The sequence below is a fragment of the Corvus brachyrhynchos genome, unplaced genomic scaffold (assembly GCF_000691975.1).
Source record: "Corvus brachyrhynchos isolate BGI_N302 unplaced genomic scaffold, ASM69197v1 scaffold142, whole genome shotgun sequence".
NCBI lineage: Eukaryota > Metazoa > Chordata > Aves > Passeriformes > Corvidae > Corvus > Corvus brachyrhynchos.
Window position 1 is genome coordinate 1,257,936 of NW_008237226.1, and position 19,319 is coordinate 1,277,254.

Sequence of the window (19,319 nt, forward strand, 5' to 3'; positions counted from 1 at the left end):
CGCACCCGCAGCTCCCCCGCCGCCCCCTGCGCTGTGGGGCCGTGTGCCCGAGGGGCGCCGTGCCCTGAGCACTGCTCCTGCTCCTGTGTCTGCGGCACCTCGGCGCTGGCCCACGCGGGGAAATGATGCGGCAGCTTCCCTTGCTAAATAATTATTTTGGTTTATTGCAGCATGGTCGTCTTTAGCCACAAATCTCCGCAGGAACCTAAAATTGTGTAAAAAAGGGTCTGAATTTATTAAATATATCAATAGCGTCTCATGTCGTGATTTTACATAGCTTGTGGAAACGAACATAAGTTGTGCTTTGTTTCTGGTTTTTTGCGAAGAATATGTGAGTCACAAATAGACTTAGCAAAAGCGGGGACAGGCTTGGGATAGAAGCCCACATTCGTTTTTTTAAACTGGTTATTTGGCCATGGGAGCAGGTGCATGCCAGTATTAGGATATGTCAAGAGATAAAGCAGCAGTAGCGCTGGAGCCTGCGGTATTTGTAACGTGTTTTTTCTGTATTTAAGTTATGTAGCTTATGCATGGTTTCTTCTTGATGGAGACTTGCTGGTGGTCCTTAAAAGTAAAATTGCAAGGCTTACCTATAAAATTATATGCAAGGAATCAGTCTGTGTACCTTTCCTTGCTGAAAAAGGGGAGTACTAGCCTTCTCTATAACTTTCGTGGGCCTTGAAGGATTCTAATAATGATTATGATGTTCATGATAAAACTACTGATTCCTGGAGAAAATTCATAAGTGATAGTGGAATTTATAGTTTAAAAAAAAAAAAGCATCCAGGTCTCAGGGTAAAGTTGCTTGAAACAGAAGTTTCTTAGTGTTTTCTGTTCTTTGCCTTTTTTTTTTTTTTAACAAGGGTGTTGTCATCTACATAGTTTCAGTAGATTTGGGAGCTGCATAGCTGCTCCCCATTACTGGACACAGTGCATTACCAGACTTGTATCTTTTTCCCTAGGTTTATCTGTCTTCAGATGATTCAATAATAAATATTTAGGGAAAAAAGCCAAATTCCTTTCAAGATCTCGAGTTTAAGCAGGCACAGTAAAGCTGTTGCTTGCTTTTCCTAAAAAAATTGATTATTGAAATATAATTACTTTCTGAAATATCACTTTACATTTTGGTAATGTTGCTGTTTCAGTACAAGGTGTGTGCAAAGTCAGAAAAGAATTGGTGTTAAAAAGCTTAATTATTTCTTTAACTGGTAATGTTGGATTGCCACAATTGAAGTTTTAAAGATAATTTGTATGAGAAATTTTAGCAGTTTGAAAATTTATTGAAATGTGTGCTATAATGCACTGTACTTCTGATCGACTGAAGGATTAATGGAAAAGGTCTTTGGAGTTCTTGGTGGCTTCTGTAGTGGAGCTGCTATTTCCAATCTCTCTTTAGTAAAGCCCTGTGCTACAATGTGTAGTGTATATGTTCCCTTCTCTATATCCTCCTCAGTATAATCAATTTTGTGTAGCAAAACCCCATGACATTAAGTTAGTCTGTTTGAAGGTCTTGTACTGAGAATCAAAAGTCAGTTCCAGTCACTTACCTTGTGTACCTGCATAATACTTTCACCCAGCTTTCAGTTTCTATTTTGTTGAAAAAGTTCTGCAGCATTTACTTGCTGCAAAGGACACCTGTCAACACTGACTCATCAAGATTTAAAAGAAGAAAAAAAACAAAAAAAACCCAAAAAACCCCCAAATATATCAAGCTTTATTATTTCCAGAGACTTGAAAGTTTAAAAGATAGATCCTGTTCCAATAAAATGCGCAGAAAGCACCAAACAACTAGTTTGGTGTTGGATTTTTTTGTGTGTTTATTTCTTTTGATTGTAATGCCAACACTGGCATTTTTTTCAGATACTTGCTGAACATCATCTGATCCTTTCTCAAATCAAACCCTTTGGAAGTTGAGAACTATGATTTTCATTTGGAAAGAAAAGTAGGCAGTAGGGAGGGTGTTGAGGAATGTAAGACTCATACCTGTCAGGTTCTCAGTAAAGATAGCAGCATTCCAGAAATCCTGTTATGCACCAAACTTGTTGACCATCGTACTCGTTTGAAGATGGGCTGATCTGTGAGCAGTTCAGAGAACTGACCCAGCTCATGTGGATATGCTGTTGGAAGTTAGTGACAGTAATTCCCTCAGTTTGCTGCATTGGCAACTTTAAATATATTGGTTTTATTCCTGACTTAACAAAGGAGCCACAAAAGCGTGGCTGCAAAGTTGTTGTGAGGGTTTTCATGTGGAGTTCTTCACAGAATTTTTTTCTTTATGATTGGAGCAGAATTTGCAGTTTGAGCCCTGTGGATTCCATTTACCAGAATCCTCAAAGCACAGGAATGTAGTGCAAAGCTTTAGTCTGCTCTTCGGTATTTCCTGGCATAGATAGGAGGACTTGGGAAGGAGCTGAGAAGACGACAGAACCCTAAGGGAACATACCTGTGTTAGGAGTAAATGTCTCCATTGATCCAAGGACAAATTTCATGCATAAAACTGCTCTTCAGATCACTCCCAAAGCATGAAGCATCGTGTCTATCCAGTGTAAATGTCTGGCAGATTTGCGCACCTTTCAAAGTTACATAAGCTGTGTTCTCACTGGTCTTTGGAAAGAAAGATACGGAATGATCTTCTCAAACAAGCATTTAACTGCAAAGGCATAGTGGAAAGTACAGTTTATGTGTATATGGATAACATACAATGTAAAAAGGTCCCTTTTAGCTGGATTCTCTTCAAGCTTCCAGTTGCCCAATGTAGTGGTAGCCAGCCAGGTAGTTTGTACACATACCTCATACCTTTGCAGGACTTATGGTCTCTTTATCCACAACCTATTCAGTGATGTTTTGTTGTGGTATTGCTGTAGTAAATGCTTCTTCCTTTATGTGGGCAGAAGAATGTTGTTTGTTTGTTGGGGGTTTTTCTCCCCACAGAAAATTTTGGAAGTTCCATTTTACTGTAAAGATCTGCTTGGAAAACCCAGAGCCACAAGCAAAATGTGTATCATTCTATTCCCAGTGCTAGAGAAAGGCTGAAACATTAAGATGTGTTTGGGTCATGCTTGGGCAATAATGTTTTATTCTAGTGTGTCAGGCAGTTCTTGTATCCCAGAAGAGAAAATGGAATGTACTTCCATGGTGAGAGGTGGTTGAGGTCACTTGGTCTGTTCAGCCTGGAGAAGAGGAGACTGAGGGGAGACCTCACTGTGGTCTTCAACATCCTCACGAGGGGAAATAGAGGGCAGGTACTGATCTCTTCACTCTTGTGACCAGTGACAGGCCTCGAGAAAATGGCATGAAGCTGTCAGGGGAGGTTTAGGCTGGGTATCAGGAAAAGGTTTGAAAAACCAGAGGGTGGTTTAGCACTGGAACAGGCTTCCCAGGGAAGTCACAGCACCAAGCCTGACAGTTCAATGAGCATTGTGACAATGCCCTCAAGCACATGCTGTGATTCTTGGGGTATCCTGTGCAGGAACAGGAACTGGACTCGATCCTTGTGGGTCTCTTCCAACTCAGCATATACTGTGATTTTAGGACAAGAAGTGAATAGCACAGCATCTTTGTAGCTAGATTGGATCAGCGAGGGTTTTTCTAATCTGGTTAGAGTTGCATGCTCTTTGCTAATTCCCTTGTCTCTTCAGTTAAAATTGGTTCTTGTACAGAGTGAAAATACTGAAGAGACACAGCATTCACACTTTGTGAAGTGACAGTTATGTTTATGGTGTCTTGGATGGAAAAAAAAAGATTTTTAGAAACAGGCTAGTAGTAAAAAGATTCAGGAAAGTGGTGGAATAGTCATAATAGAAGAAATAATGGGTTTTGTAGTGCTTTGGAACATGATGTGGCATATTAGATGAAGGACAAGAGTGGGTAACAAAGTCATACGCTAATTTGGGCAAAATGTACATAGAAGAGCTAAGAATTAGGTGTGAGAAAGAAACATGGACCTTCATAAATGCCAAATGGGGAAATAAGGAGAAAAAACTTTGTGTTGTGTGATTACAGTGTACAAAGGATATAAAGACAGATTTCTGAATGTCATTACTCAAAATATTGGGCAATGCACTGACTGACTACCAACAGGAATCTGGATCCATTCCATCTCCATGCCACACTGTCCCAAAAGGTTAAAGCAGCAGAGCAGCAGTGATGTTGAAAAAATTGGGTCAATGAAGTGTTTAATAGGGTTATAAATGACACGGAAGATGTATGGTAATGACACTATTTTATGTTTCTTGCGGGGAAATGATGCTAATTATACTCATGGATAAAAGGCACACAGATTAATTTTAAAAATATTATTTTGTCTGCATTACTATTTTTTTTTCCTCGAAATTTTATCTTGAGTGAAAAGAGCTGTATAATAGGTATGAATGGTTAAGAGAGTAAGTAGAAGTTACTCTGGATAAGAGATGCTCATCTTGGTTGCTTAAAGGGTGGCCAGGCCATTCTTACAAATCATAAGGAAGAGTGTGGGTTTGATGAGTGTTTGGATTGCCCAAAATGTGACTGTTGTGAAGGATTAAAAAGGTAAGTTGGTGTGGTTGCAGTCTGAGGTAGACTTGAACCCAGCTGGAGTTCAGAATGCTGATTTCTGAAATTTTACCTGAGCTGACTTAACAGTTCTGTAGAACTTTTAAAAAAGAGAGCAAACCCATACTGCCTGAAGCCCTTTTTTTTTGCTTGACCACTTTTAGAATCTTAATATTTATTAAGCATTAAGTAGCATTTAAGTAATAGCAAGTGTTTCCTCAGGTATTATATATGTGTTTTGCCTGTAGTTGTATTCTGTGAAATTTTCTGTGATACTGAGTTTACATTGTCTGTCTCAAATTTGTATTCATTCTGGTGGATCACTTGATGTTCTTTGTTTTTAGGAAGCAATTTTGAAAAACAGGGCAGGGTTAAGCTGAGACAGTTCATGCCTTCTGTAAGAAGCCTGAAGAATGTGAAGCAAATTCGAGATTTCTGAAGTGTGGTTTAGTGGTACCACACCCAAGTATGTTGTTTTTCTGCAGAAACAAATCATTAAAACAACTAAAAAAGCTTTCTAGTTGCAGTATGCTTAGATAGCATGCAGTAACACTTAAAAGCAGAGGAGGACTTATCTTTTAATATTCTAAGCCTGCACAAACCAATTCAGAAAGTTTAAGGGGCTGAGGATATTTCTTAGTAGAGCATGTTAACAAGGAAGTGAAATGACATTACTGCAAATTTTGGTTGAAGTATGAATTAATGGAGCTTCATTGTGACATCAGGTGATGCCAGATCTAAGTATGTAGGCTTGACATAGGCACCAAGGTTTTGGATATAAAATATATCTCTGTAAGGCACATTTTCCATGTGGTTAAAAAGGAACTTGGAGCCTTCAGTCAGATCCAGCGGAAATCCCATGGCTACGCTGATCCTTTTTAAAACAAAAAATTCACATTATTGGGGAACAGCTACCATTCTGTGATGAAATATGGCCTACAAAACATGCAGTAGTCTTATCTCTTGCTGCTTGGGATGACTTACTTGCCATGCTGTATTGTGGGGGGATGCATTTCCTCAGTTCAAACTCACATCCAGGGCTTAGAGATGCTTTTGAAATGGCAGCATGTAATCATATAGAATTGGGAAAAGGAGAAGTTGTGGGAAAGTAGCTTTGAACTTTCTTTGTGCTGAGACTGACAGTGTCAGTCTGTGACAATATGCATGTGTATCCCCCTTTCTGCCTGCCCCCACTTGCTTGTGTTTGCTGGTTAGTTGTTGACTACAGTTGCATGGTTTCTAGATTACAGTGAACTAGAATGACTTTGGCACAGTCTTACCATCCCTTTAAAGGATAATGTACAGCGTCACTCGCTGTAAGTTGCCATGTATCATCTTCATCAAGGTAATTGCATGTGCATTTATCCATGAGAAATGAAAGCTATGAATCACCTTATCTTAAAGACAAGTTTAAGGGCAAGGTGGTAATGAAACAATTTTGAGGTAATTGCTCCAGTATTTGCTTTTTTATGTGACTGTAAGATAATTCTGAAATACAAATACATTAAAGCTGGAGGGGGAAAATAGGTGATGTTGCATCTCAGTAAACGCAGTGTATCTTCTGTGAAAGAACACCATTAAGAGGCTCGATTCAGTGGTTACAAGTGAATAGTAAAGCTAGTCAGCATATTTCAGTCTTAATAGGATGCACTGGTAGGTCAAAAATGAGCTCAGTGGGAGGCATACCATGCCCTTCATCAGGAATGGAAGTGTATTATACATGTTCAGTGAAGGTTTCAAGATGTATTTTTTTTACATATGTGAGACAAAATAGTAACACAAATTTTAATTTATTGATAAGAAACTATAATAAAATAAAAAACATGGTTTAAGTAGAAATTCTTTTGTTTAAAACCCTTGCTGCTGGACCTTTGTGGTCATGATTTAATTGCAGATATAAATAATTCTGTCCTTTCATCTGTACTCATAACTTCTTCAGACAGTTTAACCATACGCAGTTGCATTATCAAGGAAACCAAAACCTGATTTTTAAAGGTGATTTCTCTTAGGGAAGGAGTATACCTAAACATGTGTTTGTTTACATATTTCACTGAATAAAATTCTTTTTCATTTGACAGGATTTGTTTTTAGCGACTCTGAATCAACTGCATTAGAACAATTTGAAGGTGGCCCTTGTGCAGTGATAGCACCCGTGCAGGTACGATGCATTTATTATAGGAATGGTTTAAAATTAGTGAGCCCAAAATTTGTTCTTTATGTATTTGGAGCTAAAACAAATACGAACAAAATTGCAGATCAGTTGTATCATAATTAAAGTGTGGAGGAGGCAAAATCTCTGTAAAAATGCAGAGATGGGCATGGGCTGATTTTGAACTATAATTTTGCAGAAGGACATTTGTTTGAGGAAATGAAGCAGGCTGATCCAAGTAGAAGTAACTTCAAAATCAAGAATGCATTATAGAAGGGAGGAGGAAAAGATCAGATAGAAATTTAATACTAATCCTTTCACATCTCTTGAATTCCCTGCTCTTAAGGCAATACCTGTGTCACAATGTCTGCCTTTTTTTTGTAACTCTGTATTAGAAATATTTGAAGTAGTTGATTTTCAAATCTAACAAGGTTTGCCATGTACTGAAAGGGAAACATTATACTTTTAAAGTTCTAATTAGCAGAAAATTGAAATATGTCAGGTGAATATATTTTATCCCTGATAACGTGCTTAGGATTTTATTTGTGCTGCAGATACGCTCAACCAACTGTGGTTGTGATTTTTTTGTTCTCTTACTCGATTGTACCTTCGCAGGCTGTGCATGCTCTTTGCAATGCTTTTTCAGGGCAGCTCTGACTGCTGGGTGGATGTAGGACCTGTAGGCTGGATCTGTTCTGCTGGAGCAGTTTGTTTAACTGCAACTGCTCTTCATTCTTGTAGGAGCACCTTGTAGAGATAGGCAGGCTTTGAGTCATGGACGAGATTACTTTTTCTGGTAACCTGCTGTTGACTCTTCCTAAACACAGATCAAATTCTGTAGGTATGTCTCAATCTGATTGGAGGCCTTGTGCACTGATCTGGGACATACTTAAGTCATACAGAGAGTGAATCTGGCCATGAACTGGAAGGTAACTGGGTCAGACAACTGATGCTGTGGAATTGTTTTCATCTCTGGTGTGTACAATGTCATAAAACCTCTGCCATTCTAAATGCTGGTCCCACCAAAAGACTTGTACCACAGGAAGAAGCGCCATTTGTTTAAGTGGCAAACAATCAATAAAAAGCTATTTTATTATGAATTGCACTCCATAGTATGGCCCTCTCTAGTTCTCTAGTCTTAAAACCAGATGCAGAGTGTCTGGTCTTTGATGTTAGAACTACAAATCTTTTATTTGGGGGATTGGAGAGAGTAAAGAATAGGACCAGCCAGCTCTTTAAAGGCAATGCCACGTCTTTAATGTATAAAATGTTCTTGTAGACAAATGGTTTTTTAGATGATACATAGGTAAACTTCATTGAAATTAAGTAATTAAAGCATATTTAAAAGTGAGTTGGGTTCCAGCTAGGAAAGGAGGAGGGGATCAAACAGATCTTGCAGTGCCTGCTGCTGCTGTGAATTACTAGAAGGGTGTGCAAAAAATCTGTAATGGGAGAACAGGGTGAGCATGTCAGGAAAGCAGTGAAAGTTGAACCAGCTGTTTTTAAGGTGCTTCAAATACCTGAAATGGTATCTTATAGAGTAATTAGAAAACCCAAGACTGTTTCACAAAGTTTCTTCTTTCATTGTTCCCTCTCTGTAACTTGGAGCATTTTTTTTTAATTGCAGCATTAGCATTGATGATAAAACAAAGCAGGGATACAGAGATGCATAGGATTTCTTTAACCTGATCTGCAGGTTATTATTTGCAATGATTAAAAGAGTTGGGCTTGTTAACCACTAAAGGGATTTGTCTTAGTGACTAGAGATGTCTTGTACTACTGATCAGTTATACTGAAAAATATTTGTGCCTCCATTATTGCAGTCCCGTGAGTCTGGAGGTCTGCATTATGTGTATTTGAAGCGTACTTGAGGTTCAAATCATTAGTGTTGAATGTAGTTATGAGGCCGCCTTTGTGGCTAGTTTGATGGGGAAAAGTCAGTAAGCAGGGCAGGCTCAGACTCTTGTACTGAATGATAAGCAGCTTGAAACTCTTCTAATAACATGCAAAAATGCTTTGGTGTAGAGCTTGTGACATGATGTAAAAGTTGGTGGTGTCTTGTATTTTAATAATATTTTATTCTTTGATACCAAAGGCATTCCTTTTGAAGAGGCTTTTTACCAGTGAAAAGTCTACTTGGAGAGACTGTCCAGGTACTGTGACCTCTTTTTTTCCCCTCATTATTTTTCCATTTTATTTTTTTGTAAAGCATATCTTAGTTCAAAGAATTTAAAATACTTCACAGTTTCTTTTTGTTTGCATGCTTCCATACCATATGTATACTACATGCTTCAGAACTCTGATCTGTGAGTTCTGTGCTTGTCCTTAATGCTTCTGTGTTCTATAAATATTTAATTGAAATCCATTATTAAGAAAGGGAATGGGTTAGAAATCCTATAAAACCATATTTTTCGAAAGATAGCTTTATAATCTTTGGTCCAGTGTAGTCAAAGAGCAATTAACATTGTATTAATGAGATAAAAATAATAATTATTTAGATAGTGTTAATGTATACAAAAGATACTAGTAGCTTATGTATGACAGTGGTTCTCAGCAATCAAACTCATGTGGGTTTCTGATCTTTCAGAAGAGGAGCAGAAGAACCTTCTCTGTCATACATTATGTGATATTTTGGAAATGGCTTGCTCTGATAATTCTGAGTCATACTGTCTGGCAACATGGATAAGAGGAAAAACAACTGAAGAAACTGCTAGTATTTCTGAAAGTCCTGCAGAATCTAGTCGTCGAGAGGAACAACCTTGTAAGATGCATTTCTATGCTAAATTGCCCATCATTTAGTGAAGTATTGCATAGTTTTTGAGGGCCCACTGCTTTTTTATTTATTCACAGGTGGAGTTTTTGCATTAGTGATTCCACTAGTAAAAGACTAATTACAACACACAAATCTGAGGCATTGATCCTGTTTGTTGAAAGCAATGGGCTGTCTATCACTGGAGTTCTAACATACATGTTTCTTTAGAATTTCAGCAATTTCCATAATCTTCAGTTTTATTTTGTAATTTATTGGGACCTGATATATCTTTAATTTTGAAACATCTACATGCTTCTTAACACTGAAAGAATACTTTAACTTGTCACTTGTTGCTTTAGAAGAGTTTTTGTAGGAAATTCTTCAATGCTTTATTTGTTCTAAAATATTCTGGATCCCCTGTTATGGAGAAATAGCCTTTTTCCATTTGTCTGTGCAGTACCAAACAGTTTAAATCACCTTCTAGTAAATTATAATAATTTTTTTTGTAGATTAGAATTTTTCAGTTACCTGCTTTTTGCAAACGGCTTGATTCCTTCATTAGTTACTGACATCAAGGGTACGGGGAACATCATCTGTTGCACTAAGATGAGGCATCCAGTCATATCTAACTACTGCAGAGCCAGTGACATGGAAAGCTTATCTGTGCACATACGATCAGAGAGTTGTATTTATTAATCTTTTAACAGGAGAGATCTGATATGTTAAAAGATAAGCTGCTTTTTCTTACAGTTTTTTTTTTGCAATGGGTCCCTTAAGTATGAAAAACTCCTCACATGAGAACAGGTTGCTTATAGAGGTGCCATCTTTTGATGCAAGGAGTATGTTATTCATCAGTTTGTGGCATAACTGCAAAGTAAAAATTGTATTAATAGATTTTTTTATGTGCACAGCTAGTTACAGAAATTTGTGGTGCTGGAGCTCATTGTTACAAGTCATCTTCATGTGCTTCCAACGAGTGCTCCCTGTGCTTTAGAAGGCTCAAACAATAATTAAAATGTTATTTAATTGGAAAACAGAAGGCCAGTGCATAAGAGTTCCAATGTGAGCATTTTTTTAAGTAAGGAAAAGTGTTATACAGAAAGTTGTATCTGCAACTTCGCTGTAAAAAAAAAAATCTTCCTTTGCAAAATAAGGCAGTTGTAACTCTGAAAGTCCTAGTTTTTGTGCATTTTTAGTTGTCTCTGAAGCTCTTGCTGATGATACGAAGTTTGCTTTGAAGAGAAAGTGAAGCAGAGACTAGTTATCTATAGGATCTTACTGTCCTGTTTTTTAATGTATTGCCTTCCAAAGTTCCAAAGGGCTTTTAACCATAGAAAATGTTCAACAGTCTTTTTAAACACACACTCAGTTAATAATTACTCTCAACACTGACACTTAGGAACTAATCCATTCTATTACATAACTACATTTTTCATGTTTCTGTCTAAGTCTTCAAGTTCTGCCTGCCTTGTCCTTAATAACACAGAATGTGCTCAAGGAAGACCAGGATATATTACCATGTAAAGTCTGCTTGTGCCATAGGCAATGTTAATCTCTTTCATTGTTTTTATTCTACATTCCCTGCTAGACGCTGAATGCATCTCTCATATGTACAGTATTTTGCCTTCTATGTATATTGCAATACACTTACCAACTTAAGATATGTCAGTTAGGTTGGGGCTTTTTTCCCTTCCTCTGTCCTGCTGTTTAACTGTGAACCATCTTCTTAACCTGGTTAGGGGTGGGACAGAGATGTTGAGGAGAAGATATTGTAGTAATGCAGAGTTGTGTAACTGCTAGTGCAAAGGGATAAATTTATTTCTTTCTTGGCTGCTGTACTCAATAAAAATAGAAACTGGCATTGTCATAGTTGATAGAACTTAAGAGATGAGTTGGGTGAGCAGGGAGTATTGCAGATACAGTTCCATATGGCAGGCTATTTGGGAATTGAATATGGTGATATGTTTATAATAAAGCCATGAAATATGGTTAGACACAGCATGATAGAGCATAATTTTACAGAGTTTCTATACAATTGTATTTCTCATACATCTCATGTTCTTTTGCTGTTTGTTCTTTTTCATTCCACTAAGCACTGTTTTTATTTAGCATTGTTTGAGTTATGTATAGCTCTACTTCTCTTTAGAATTTCTACTTCTTTCCCTTTATTTCAAATAGTATTTCTCTTAGCATTTCACTCTGTTCTTTAGTAACAGAATGAAACTGCCTATCATCCTGGTGTGTGAACAAAAGGTGGATTCGAGCACACTTACTGAATGCAACAGCATTTTTCATCTGCTTTTGTGGTGTATAGCAGTCATTTGTTGGCCACGCGTTGGCTTAGTAGTGCAAGTTCCCAGGTTCAAAGATTGCTTTATATGAGTTAGTCCCTCTAACTTTCTGCTTACAAAAACATGTGTTCTTCAAACAAGGTCAGTTTCTGCAGAATTTTCTGCAATTTAGATTCATTGTTTCCTATTTTATAAAAATGTCTTAAAAATATATTCTTTTAAGTCCAGTTTTGGTCTTGGTAATCTAAGCAATTCCTTATAGTTATTCAAATGACAAAAACTAAAACTCTTAAGGCAGCTACTGCTGTATTTCTGAAGTAGAAAATGAAAATAATCTGTTGCCTGAGAATCAGTTGTATTTGCATATAGGGCAAATCAAGTGCATCTTTCAAAATACAATTGGGATGGGCATAAAATGCCTTTTCTGGAATTCTGGTGGGAAGAATCAATCAGTAGAATTAGCCCTAATGGCTTCAGATCTTAACCGAATTGTATGCAATCACATTCAGTAGCTAGGTGATCAGGCATTGTTTAAATATTCAGCATCAAGTGGCATCTATCAAAAAGCAGATCTGTCTGTTTTGTGTATTGCTCTACTAGCAAAAATGTAAAGAAAAGAAAAAAGAAAGGTATAAAGCCTGTGTTGAACTTGGGAAGACACTAATGCTGTATTTTTTTATGTCCGGGACGCAACACTAACCTGAAAGGGTGTTTACCCATTATTGAAAGAAAACAGCAAGAACTTGCTTAAAAACAGAATGCATAACACTGTGTAGAATTAGTCTACTTTTTTGTTTGTAATAAGTAAGCTTTAAAGGGAAGAAAAAGCCCTCAATTTCAGTAACAGAAGTGTATATTCAGAGAAAAAATACAGCTTATCTACACTGATAAAATGATCCAAATAATCGTGCTTGCTTTTCTAGGAAGTAGTACTTCTTGTTGACCTGCAAAATTATATCTATAGTATGCATATGCTTGGTGACTTTGTGACGGCCACATTTTGTACAAAATCAACAGCTTAGTATATGACAAATATTTCCAAGACTACGCACTCCAGTGGCTTTGTGCTTTTAATAAATTGATTAGTAGAAATAGAAATGTTCTCACTAATTTGTATGGTGGAATCTTAATGTTGCGGTAAATTAGTTTATACTAATCAGTTAATTTTAAATGTCAGGGGAGGATTAAAAATATAATTAGAGCTTGAAAGTATACTAGCTTGCTGTGTGTATCTTGTGTCATTTTTTTGCCATGTGTAGTGCTGAAAAGTGTCTCTTGTGTATAGCTGCCTTGGCTGTCGAAGAGCTTGGCTTTGAGCGATTTCATGCATTAATTCAGTAAGTAATATGTTGGAACATTTAAAATACAATATTTTGAAGTTACACTAATATTCACAGGCCTGAAAGGGGTATGCTGAAGAACTTTGTGTGTTACTCATCAGGTTAAACATGGATTTCAAGTTTTGATTTGGGGGTTTTTGTTGTTTTTCTTTGCATTTTAACCATTTAAAATGGAATATTATTTTGAGCATAAGTATTAGGCTTTAAAATAAAACTGAAGCAATGTAATGTGATAAATTGGCCAGATAGTTTGTGGATTTCAAGTATATGAACACAGCTAATCAATATTTTATAATAAAGATGTTAATCCTCAATATTTATGTAATGTCATCTAGTATATTTCCTGATTTGGGATATCGTAAGAAACATTTATTAAAATGTTTCATATGCAAGACTGATTTTTGTTTCATACTTTAAACACTGTTCTTTTTTTGGGGTGTAAACACAGAACTGACAGTTCTAGTGAGTTTATAATTAAAGGCAAGAGCCTTTTATTTTCACAGTGAACAGTTGGGTAAATATTATACAAATCAATCCCCTAAGAAGAAATAAAGAGCAGCAGAATTCCAAAAAACACCTGAAATGGAAAATATTGCTAATTAGAACTGAAATACCCACAGTTTATTTTATCAGTAGTAATTATAGTTTATTTTTTAAACCATTGTCATATAAGGAAATAAGAAAGAGGAGTCCGTAGAAGTTTTATAACCTTATCTGATCAAAACAGTAATTTCCTGCCCTTCCCCCTCCCCTCCTGCTCACCCCCTCACTCTTTGCACTTGTGATACCCACTTTTATTTTTTTCTGTCGTTCTCACTGGGAATGAATGCTCTGGCATTTACCTTTAGACATCAGATGAATTTCAGAACTGGCTTTGCCTTGCATACTTTGTATGCCATGTGTCTACTGATGAAGAAAGGATGTTTAGAAATCAAGTATTAGCCAGAGTAAACCCATCTATGAATGTATTTTTGTAGATGTTTGTTTCTTTTTTAAACAAAGCTTACTAAAAGTGTGCAAGAAATCAGAAAGAAAATAATATACTTGCTCGTGTAAGATAAGCAGAGACTATGATCTAGTTTGAATTACTCAGTAAAAACTAATGCTTGTGTTCTGAAATGTAGTATTTAGCTCTAACTGCCCCAAGAAACTGAAAGTGTATTGCTTCACTGGGATATTGATTAATTTCTTCCTTTTCTTGGTTTTTATTTCAGTTTTTTTCTTTTTAAACATATGATCGCATGGTGTTACCTTATCATCCAGATAGTCACCATATTACGCAGCCAGATAGTGTCCCAAATGTTAATGTAGCACTGTTCAATATTTTGAACAATTTGCTTTTTCCAGAGCAAGAGTCTAACAAATTCAAATTCTTATGGGAAATACAATAATTTCTTCAAAAGCCTGGAAGATAGTCTTACCTGGTTAAGTAGAAGGTTTTTTCTCCCTTGTTTATGGGCTGAATGTCTTTCAGAACACTATATAATGCGTATGTTATTTTGGTGACATACAATCTATTTGCAATTTCAGTAACAGTGTTTTATAGAGTTACAGTAGTGGTGCAAGTCACTCAGCTCTTTCACACGTGTACGTAACTTTATGGTTAGTGTTTGCATCTCAAAATTGTTCATTTTTGCATTTTGCTCCAGAATTATTTATCATCTTCAGATGGGTAAATACTAATGACTCTATGGCAGTTTCAGTAACTCCAGAAGAGCTGCTGTGTCATTCTGTATATAACACCAGATCTGTTCTACTCTTACTTTGATACTTTCATGTTAGGTGTTAGTATTTCTTGTTTGTGACACTATTCTAATGCTTCACCTAAATACATACTTCTTTTCTGTTGTTTGTTATTGTTTTTTGTCTTTAGCAAACGAGCATTCAAAAGCTTCCCTGAACTGAAGGATGCAGTTTGGGATCAGTATTCAGCGTGGACAAACAGATTTGGAGTATTGCTCTTTCTGTATTCTGTAATACTGACAAAGGTTTGTGGTTTGCCTGATACATTTTGTGTGTGGTTTATATTTCTTTGTTAAGAGAAACTTCGATCATGTAACCGTTTTTCTGTAAAAGATGAACAGTAACTGATGAACTAAGTCCAGATAAATGGATGAAATGGTATCTTCATTTATGTTGCAGTACAGTTCCAGCCTAAAAATTTGAAAGGCTCCAGCCTTTTGTCTTTTTGGGTTTTGGTTTGTCTTTTTCTCTTTTGATCTGGGAGACTTACACATTTTGAAAACATACTTTCTTACAAGATGTTTGAAAACATATTCCTTTGAAGAGAAAGCAGCCTGTTTAGTTATCAACTCATGTAAAAACATCAGCCTCCCAATATTTTACTGTTACATTCTGTTGTTGTATAAATGTTGCAATTCATTCCTTAAGATAGCAAAAATGTTTGCAATTTTTCTACAGGGTATTGAAAACATAAAAAATGAAATTGAAGATGCAACTGAGCCATTGATAGATCCTGTTTATGGTCATGGAAGGTAAAATACATTTGCTACCACTTAAAATAGATATGTGGGGTAATTTTTTATGTTTTATGTAACTGATCATTCTTTTAGGGAATTACTGACATTAAAAGACAGATTCAATTACAAATTTAAAATAACCAAAAGCAACACTGAAAAGCGTGGGTTTTTTTCACTGCTAACTCCATTTACTGTATCAGTTCTGAGGAAATGCTTCTGTTTTTGCTGAAATTTCAGAAGAATAATTCTCAAATTCAGGGCTACATTCCATATCAAGCTTGTGTCTGAAAGAGTGGAGATGATTATTAGTGTTCCTGAATTAGAAATACACACTAGTAAATGGAAAATAGTTATAAAATGTCTGCTTGGCTGTCTGGATAATCCAATAATTTTTTAATTTGTTACAGATAACCACTTTTTTTGAAATAGATTTTATGTCCTTTTTAATTTCTTATGTCTTACATAATTTCTTTCTGTTGTATAGCCAAAGTTTGATTAATCTGCTGTTGACGGGACATGCTGTTTCTAACGTGTGGGATGGAGACAGAGAATGTTCAGGAATGAGTAAGTTGATTCTAGTTTGTGCTTGTTCATAATTTTTACATACTCTGGGATGCTGACCTATAGATTTGGAATGTGTTCCATTTCTGTTTTGATAGTCTCCTTATTTACTGCCCTTTGATTTTAGTAGACCTCAAATGGAAATAAAACATACTAGCACAAAATTGCTGATGTTAGTATCAGTGAACATGGGATTGTCAGCTGCCAGTTGAACGTAGGAGTTACCTGATGACCAGGATGATGGAAGGGAGTGGAATCTCTGCAATTTGGGAAGTTTGAAGACAGGGCCGCTATTCAGAGCAGCCCCATCAAGCTAGAGAAATGGACTGACAGTAATCTCCTGAGATGCACCCGGGATGGAATAAACCTATGCAACAGCACAGGGCAGCACTGGCTGGCTGGGAAGCAGCTTTGTAGAAGAGGACCAGAGGTCCTTGTGGGCATTGAGGTGTACTCAGGTGTGTCCTTCTGGCAAAGAAGGGCAGCTGCATTGTGGGCTGTGCAGGAGGGTAGCCAGCAGCTGGAGAGAAATGGTGGTTGTTTCCCTCTATCTGGCACTTGTGGGACAAGCTCTAGAGTGGTGTGTCCAGTTTTAGGCTCCCCAGTGCAGGAAAGACATTGACGTAAGGGGAGTGAGTTCAGTGGAGGCTCATGATTAGAGGGCTTTTGTGTTTTTTGCATTTAATTTTACAAAGAGAGATTATATGAAAACAGGAACAGTTTAAACTGTGGAAATGTTCACATCTTCTCTTCCACTGCTACAAAGTCCATCTCAGGTTCGTCAGCACATTTCTTACAATGATTTTCCATCATCTAAGTTAACGTTGAAAATGTTTACTTGAAATGAGGTTCAGGACAGATCCGTGCAAGACCTGAATCAAAATGCTCTGGTTTGGCAATGAACAAGTAGTATAATCTCCTTTGAGACATACTGCAGTTGGCTATGATTCCACGCAGCCTGTACTTCAAGACTTACAGAATATCATTTGGATATTGTGTCTAACTTTCCTCTGTTTGACATTGTTGTCATTGATCCCCTCCCCACCCCAGTTTCTAATTGAAATTTGTTTCAATTAGCCTTCTGGGTTTTATCTCTGTGTTCTCTTCAGTATTTTTAATTTTCCCTTTTTGATTATGATTTATCAGTCTGAATTTTTATATTATGATTGATCAATCAATCTGAATTGTTCTTGCAGTTTTCCTTTGTATTAGGATAAGTTGCTGTTCTGTAATTCAGTGTATTGGTTTTGAATACTGTGAGTTCATTCCCTCGTTTGCCTTTCAGATTATCTTTCTGGTAGGCCTTGTTGCTTACTTATCCAAGTTGGAATTTTTTTCTTTTCTGAGAATGCTGAACTTGCTTTGGACACAGTCATAGTCCACACTTAGGTTCTCAGTCAGTTCTGCCCTAAAAACCTAGAACCAGAACTCCCATAGAGTCTGTCTCTTCTTGTGGGGAGTGGAGGAGCAAAAAATGATCTTTACTACTTCTTAAGGATCTGGTATTGTGTCCTGTTAGTTTTCCTGACCAGTGAAGTAATTGGACTTTACTGGGAGCCCTCAATTTTCTTGAAGCCCTTGGATAATTACAGTCAGAACCTGCTTATTCACTGTCTTAAGTCTATAATCATATCTGTTACCAAGTGATTTGTTGTCTATCAAAAAGAAAGATAAAGAGCAGCCGTTACTGTTCACAACTTCTTAGCAAGACTGAATTTTGGATACATTGTCAAATTTTCTTTACCTAAAAATTCTTCTTGTCATCTGTTCTTTTTCGATCATTTCTCATGGATTTTGTTTCTCTCTGTGCGTAAAACCTTTAGCTTCTTTCCTGTCAGTGCTTATGAGCTTTTCATGTAGAAGGGTTGCAGGTATCAAAATAACAAGGACTGAATACATTTTTATTCAGAAGTTATCTAAAGTCACTTTACCTCTTGTTCAACTATTTAGATAAGCAGTTTTGAATTAATAAGTAAATTATTAAAATTATTTATAAGGCATTTTAAAGGTACTGCTAGTAATTTTAGCAGTGACAAAAGAACATACTGAATTGCAAACTTGAGGAATTACCATGTGTTTGCAGATTGTACTCAGCGCACTGACTCTCACAGTGTTGCACATTTTCCAGATAGGGTAGAAGTTATTAACTGGAATTGTTCTTGGCCACTGCTGGTAAATATGCCAGTGAAATGATATCTCTTCTTTGACTATCTACATGTTCTCCTTTAAACCTTTCTTCTTATTCTGATCTCTTCTCTTGCCACAGCTGTCCACAGTGGGAAGATCTGGGGAGGTAATTTTTTTTTTACCACTTTTTTTTAGGACTGTTGTTCCTACATGCGCTGTAGCAATTGCCTATGAATGCAACTAGTGCTGGATCTGCTTTTCCCACGCAGTGCCAGGGATTTGTGGGGTCGGTGTGGCCGCTCGGTGGCGCTGTGCTGATGCGGTTGGTAACAGAAATGTGCTCAGGAATTTGAGTGCTTCGCAAAAGTGCTTTTCCAAGCAAGAGAAACTAACTTTGTGGCAAGAGGCATAAATATTCATGTTCTTAGTTGATCTTTGGTGTTCTCAGATGCATTCCAGTCATCTTCTCTCTTTGTGGGATGAGGATATTCACAGAATAAACTTTGACTTAATGCTAGTCTCCCTTTGCTTCTTTGTAAATCATCTGAGAGTGATTTTTGCTTTTGTGTCTCTCTTCTCTGTTGGCTAATTCTGAAGGAGGCATGGGTAGGCCAGTGACTACAAACTGAAGTTAACCTAGGAGCTTCCAGATACACAGTCTGTGTAGCTTGACTACTAACTATAAAGAATACGCACACTGTGTGGCTACTGCTGTAGCCAAAATCCCAGCTCTCTCTAGTCATCAGTCACAGTTCTCATGAGGTTATCTGTCAGGGGAACATAGAATTATTTTGAATCATTTTCTGCGTAATAAATATTGTTTACACGTGACTTTGTTGTTCTGCACCCAGGCATTGGCTCCTACATCTGAAGCCCTTGTTTAGCAGACGGAACTCTACATTGATTTCTGCTAATGATTTTTAAGAAATATATGTGGTGTGTAAAATTACTTCTCTCATGTACTGTTGCTTACTTCTGCCACTTGTTTACTTCATTGCGCATATAAGTATGCTATTTCCGTATGTTAGCTGTTCCCTAGATTGCAGGAATCTTCACTAGTTTTTTTTTTAATTGGGCTTTAGCTCTCTT

At 36.9% G+C, this 19,319-nt stretch overlaps 1 protein-coding gene across 1 annotated transcript in view; it reads left to right on the plus strand.

Annotated features, from left to right (window-relative positions):
* The window catches only part of FAM188A (family with sequence similarity 188 member A), a 175,537-nt gene that overhangs the window by 127,248 nt on the left and 28,970 nt on the right, over window positions 1-19,319 (plus strand). The window contains exons 2-9 of the mRNA XM_017729169.1: window positions 4,904-4,996; window positions 6,609-6,688; window positions 8,775-8,832; window positions 9,267-9,440; window positions 13,008-13,059; window positions 14,936-15,050; window positions 15,484-15,557; window positions 16,027-16,106. Of these exons, the coding sequence (XP_017584658.1) occupies window positions 4,904-4,996; window positions 6,609-6,688; window positions 8,775-8,832; window positions 9,267-9,440; window positions 13,008-13,059; window positions 14,936-15,050; window positions 15,484-15,557; window positions 16,027-16,106 (726 nt within the window). The remainder of the gene's footprint in view (window positions 1-4,903; window positions 4,997-6,608; window positions 6,689-8,774; window positions 8,833-9,266; window positions 9,441-13,007; window positions 13,060-14,935; window positions 15,051-15,483; window positions 15,558-16,026; window positions 16,107-19,319) is intronic.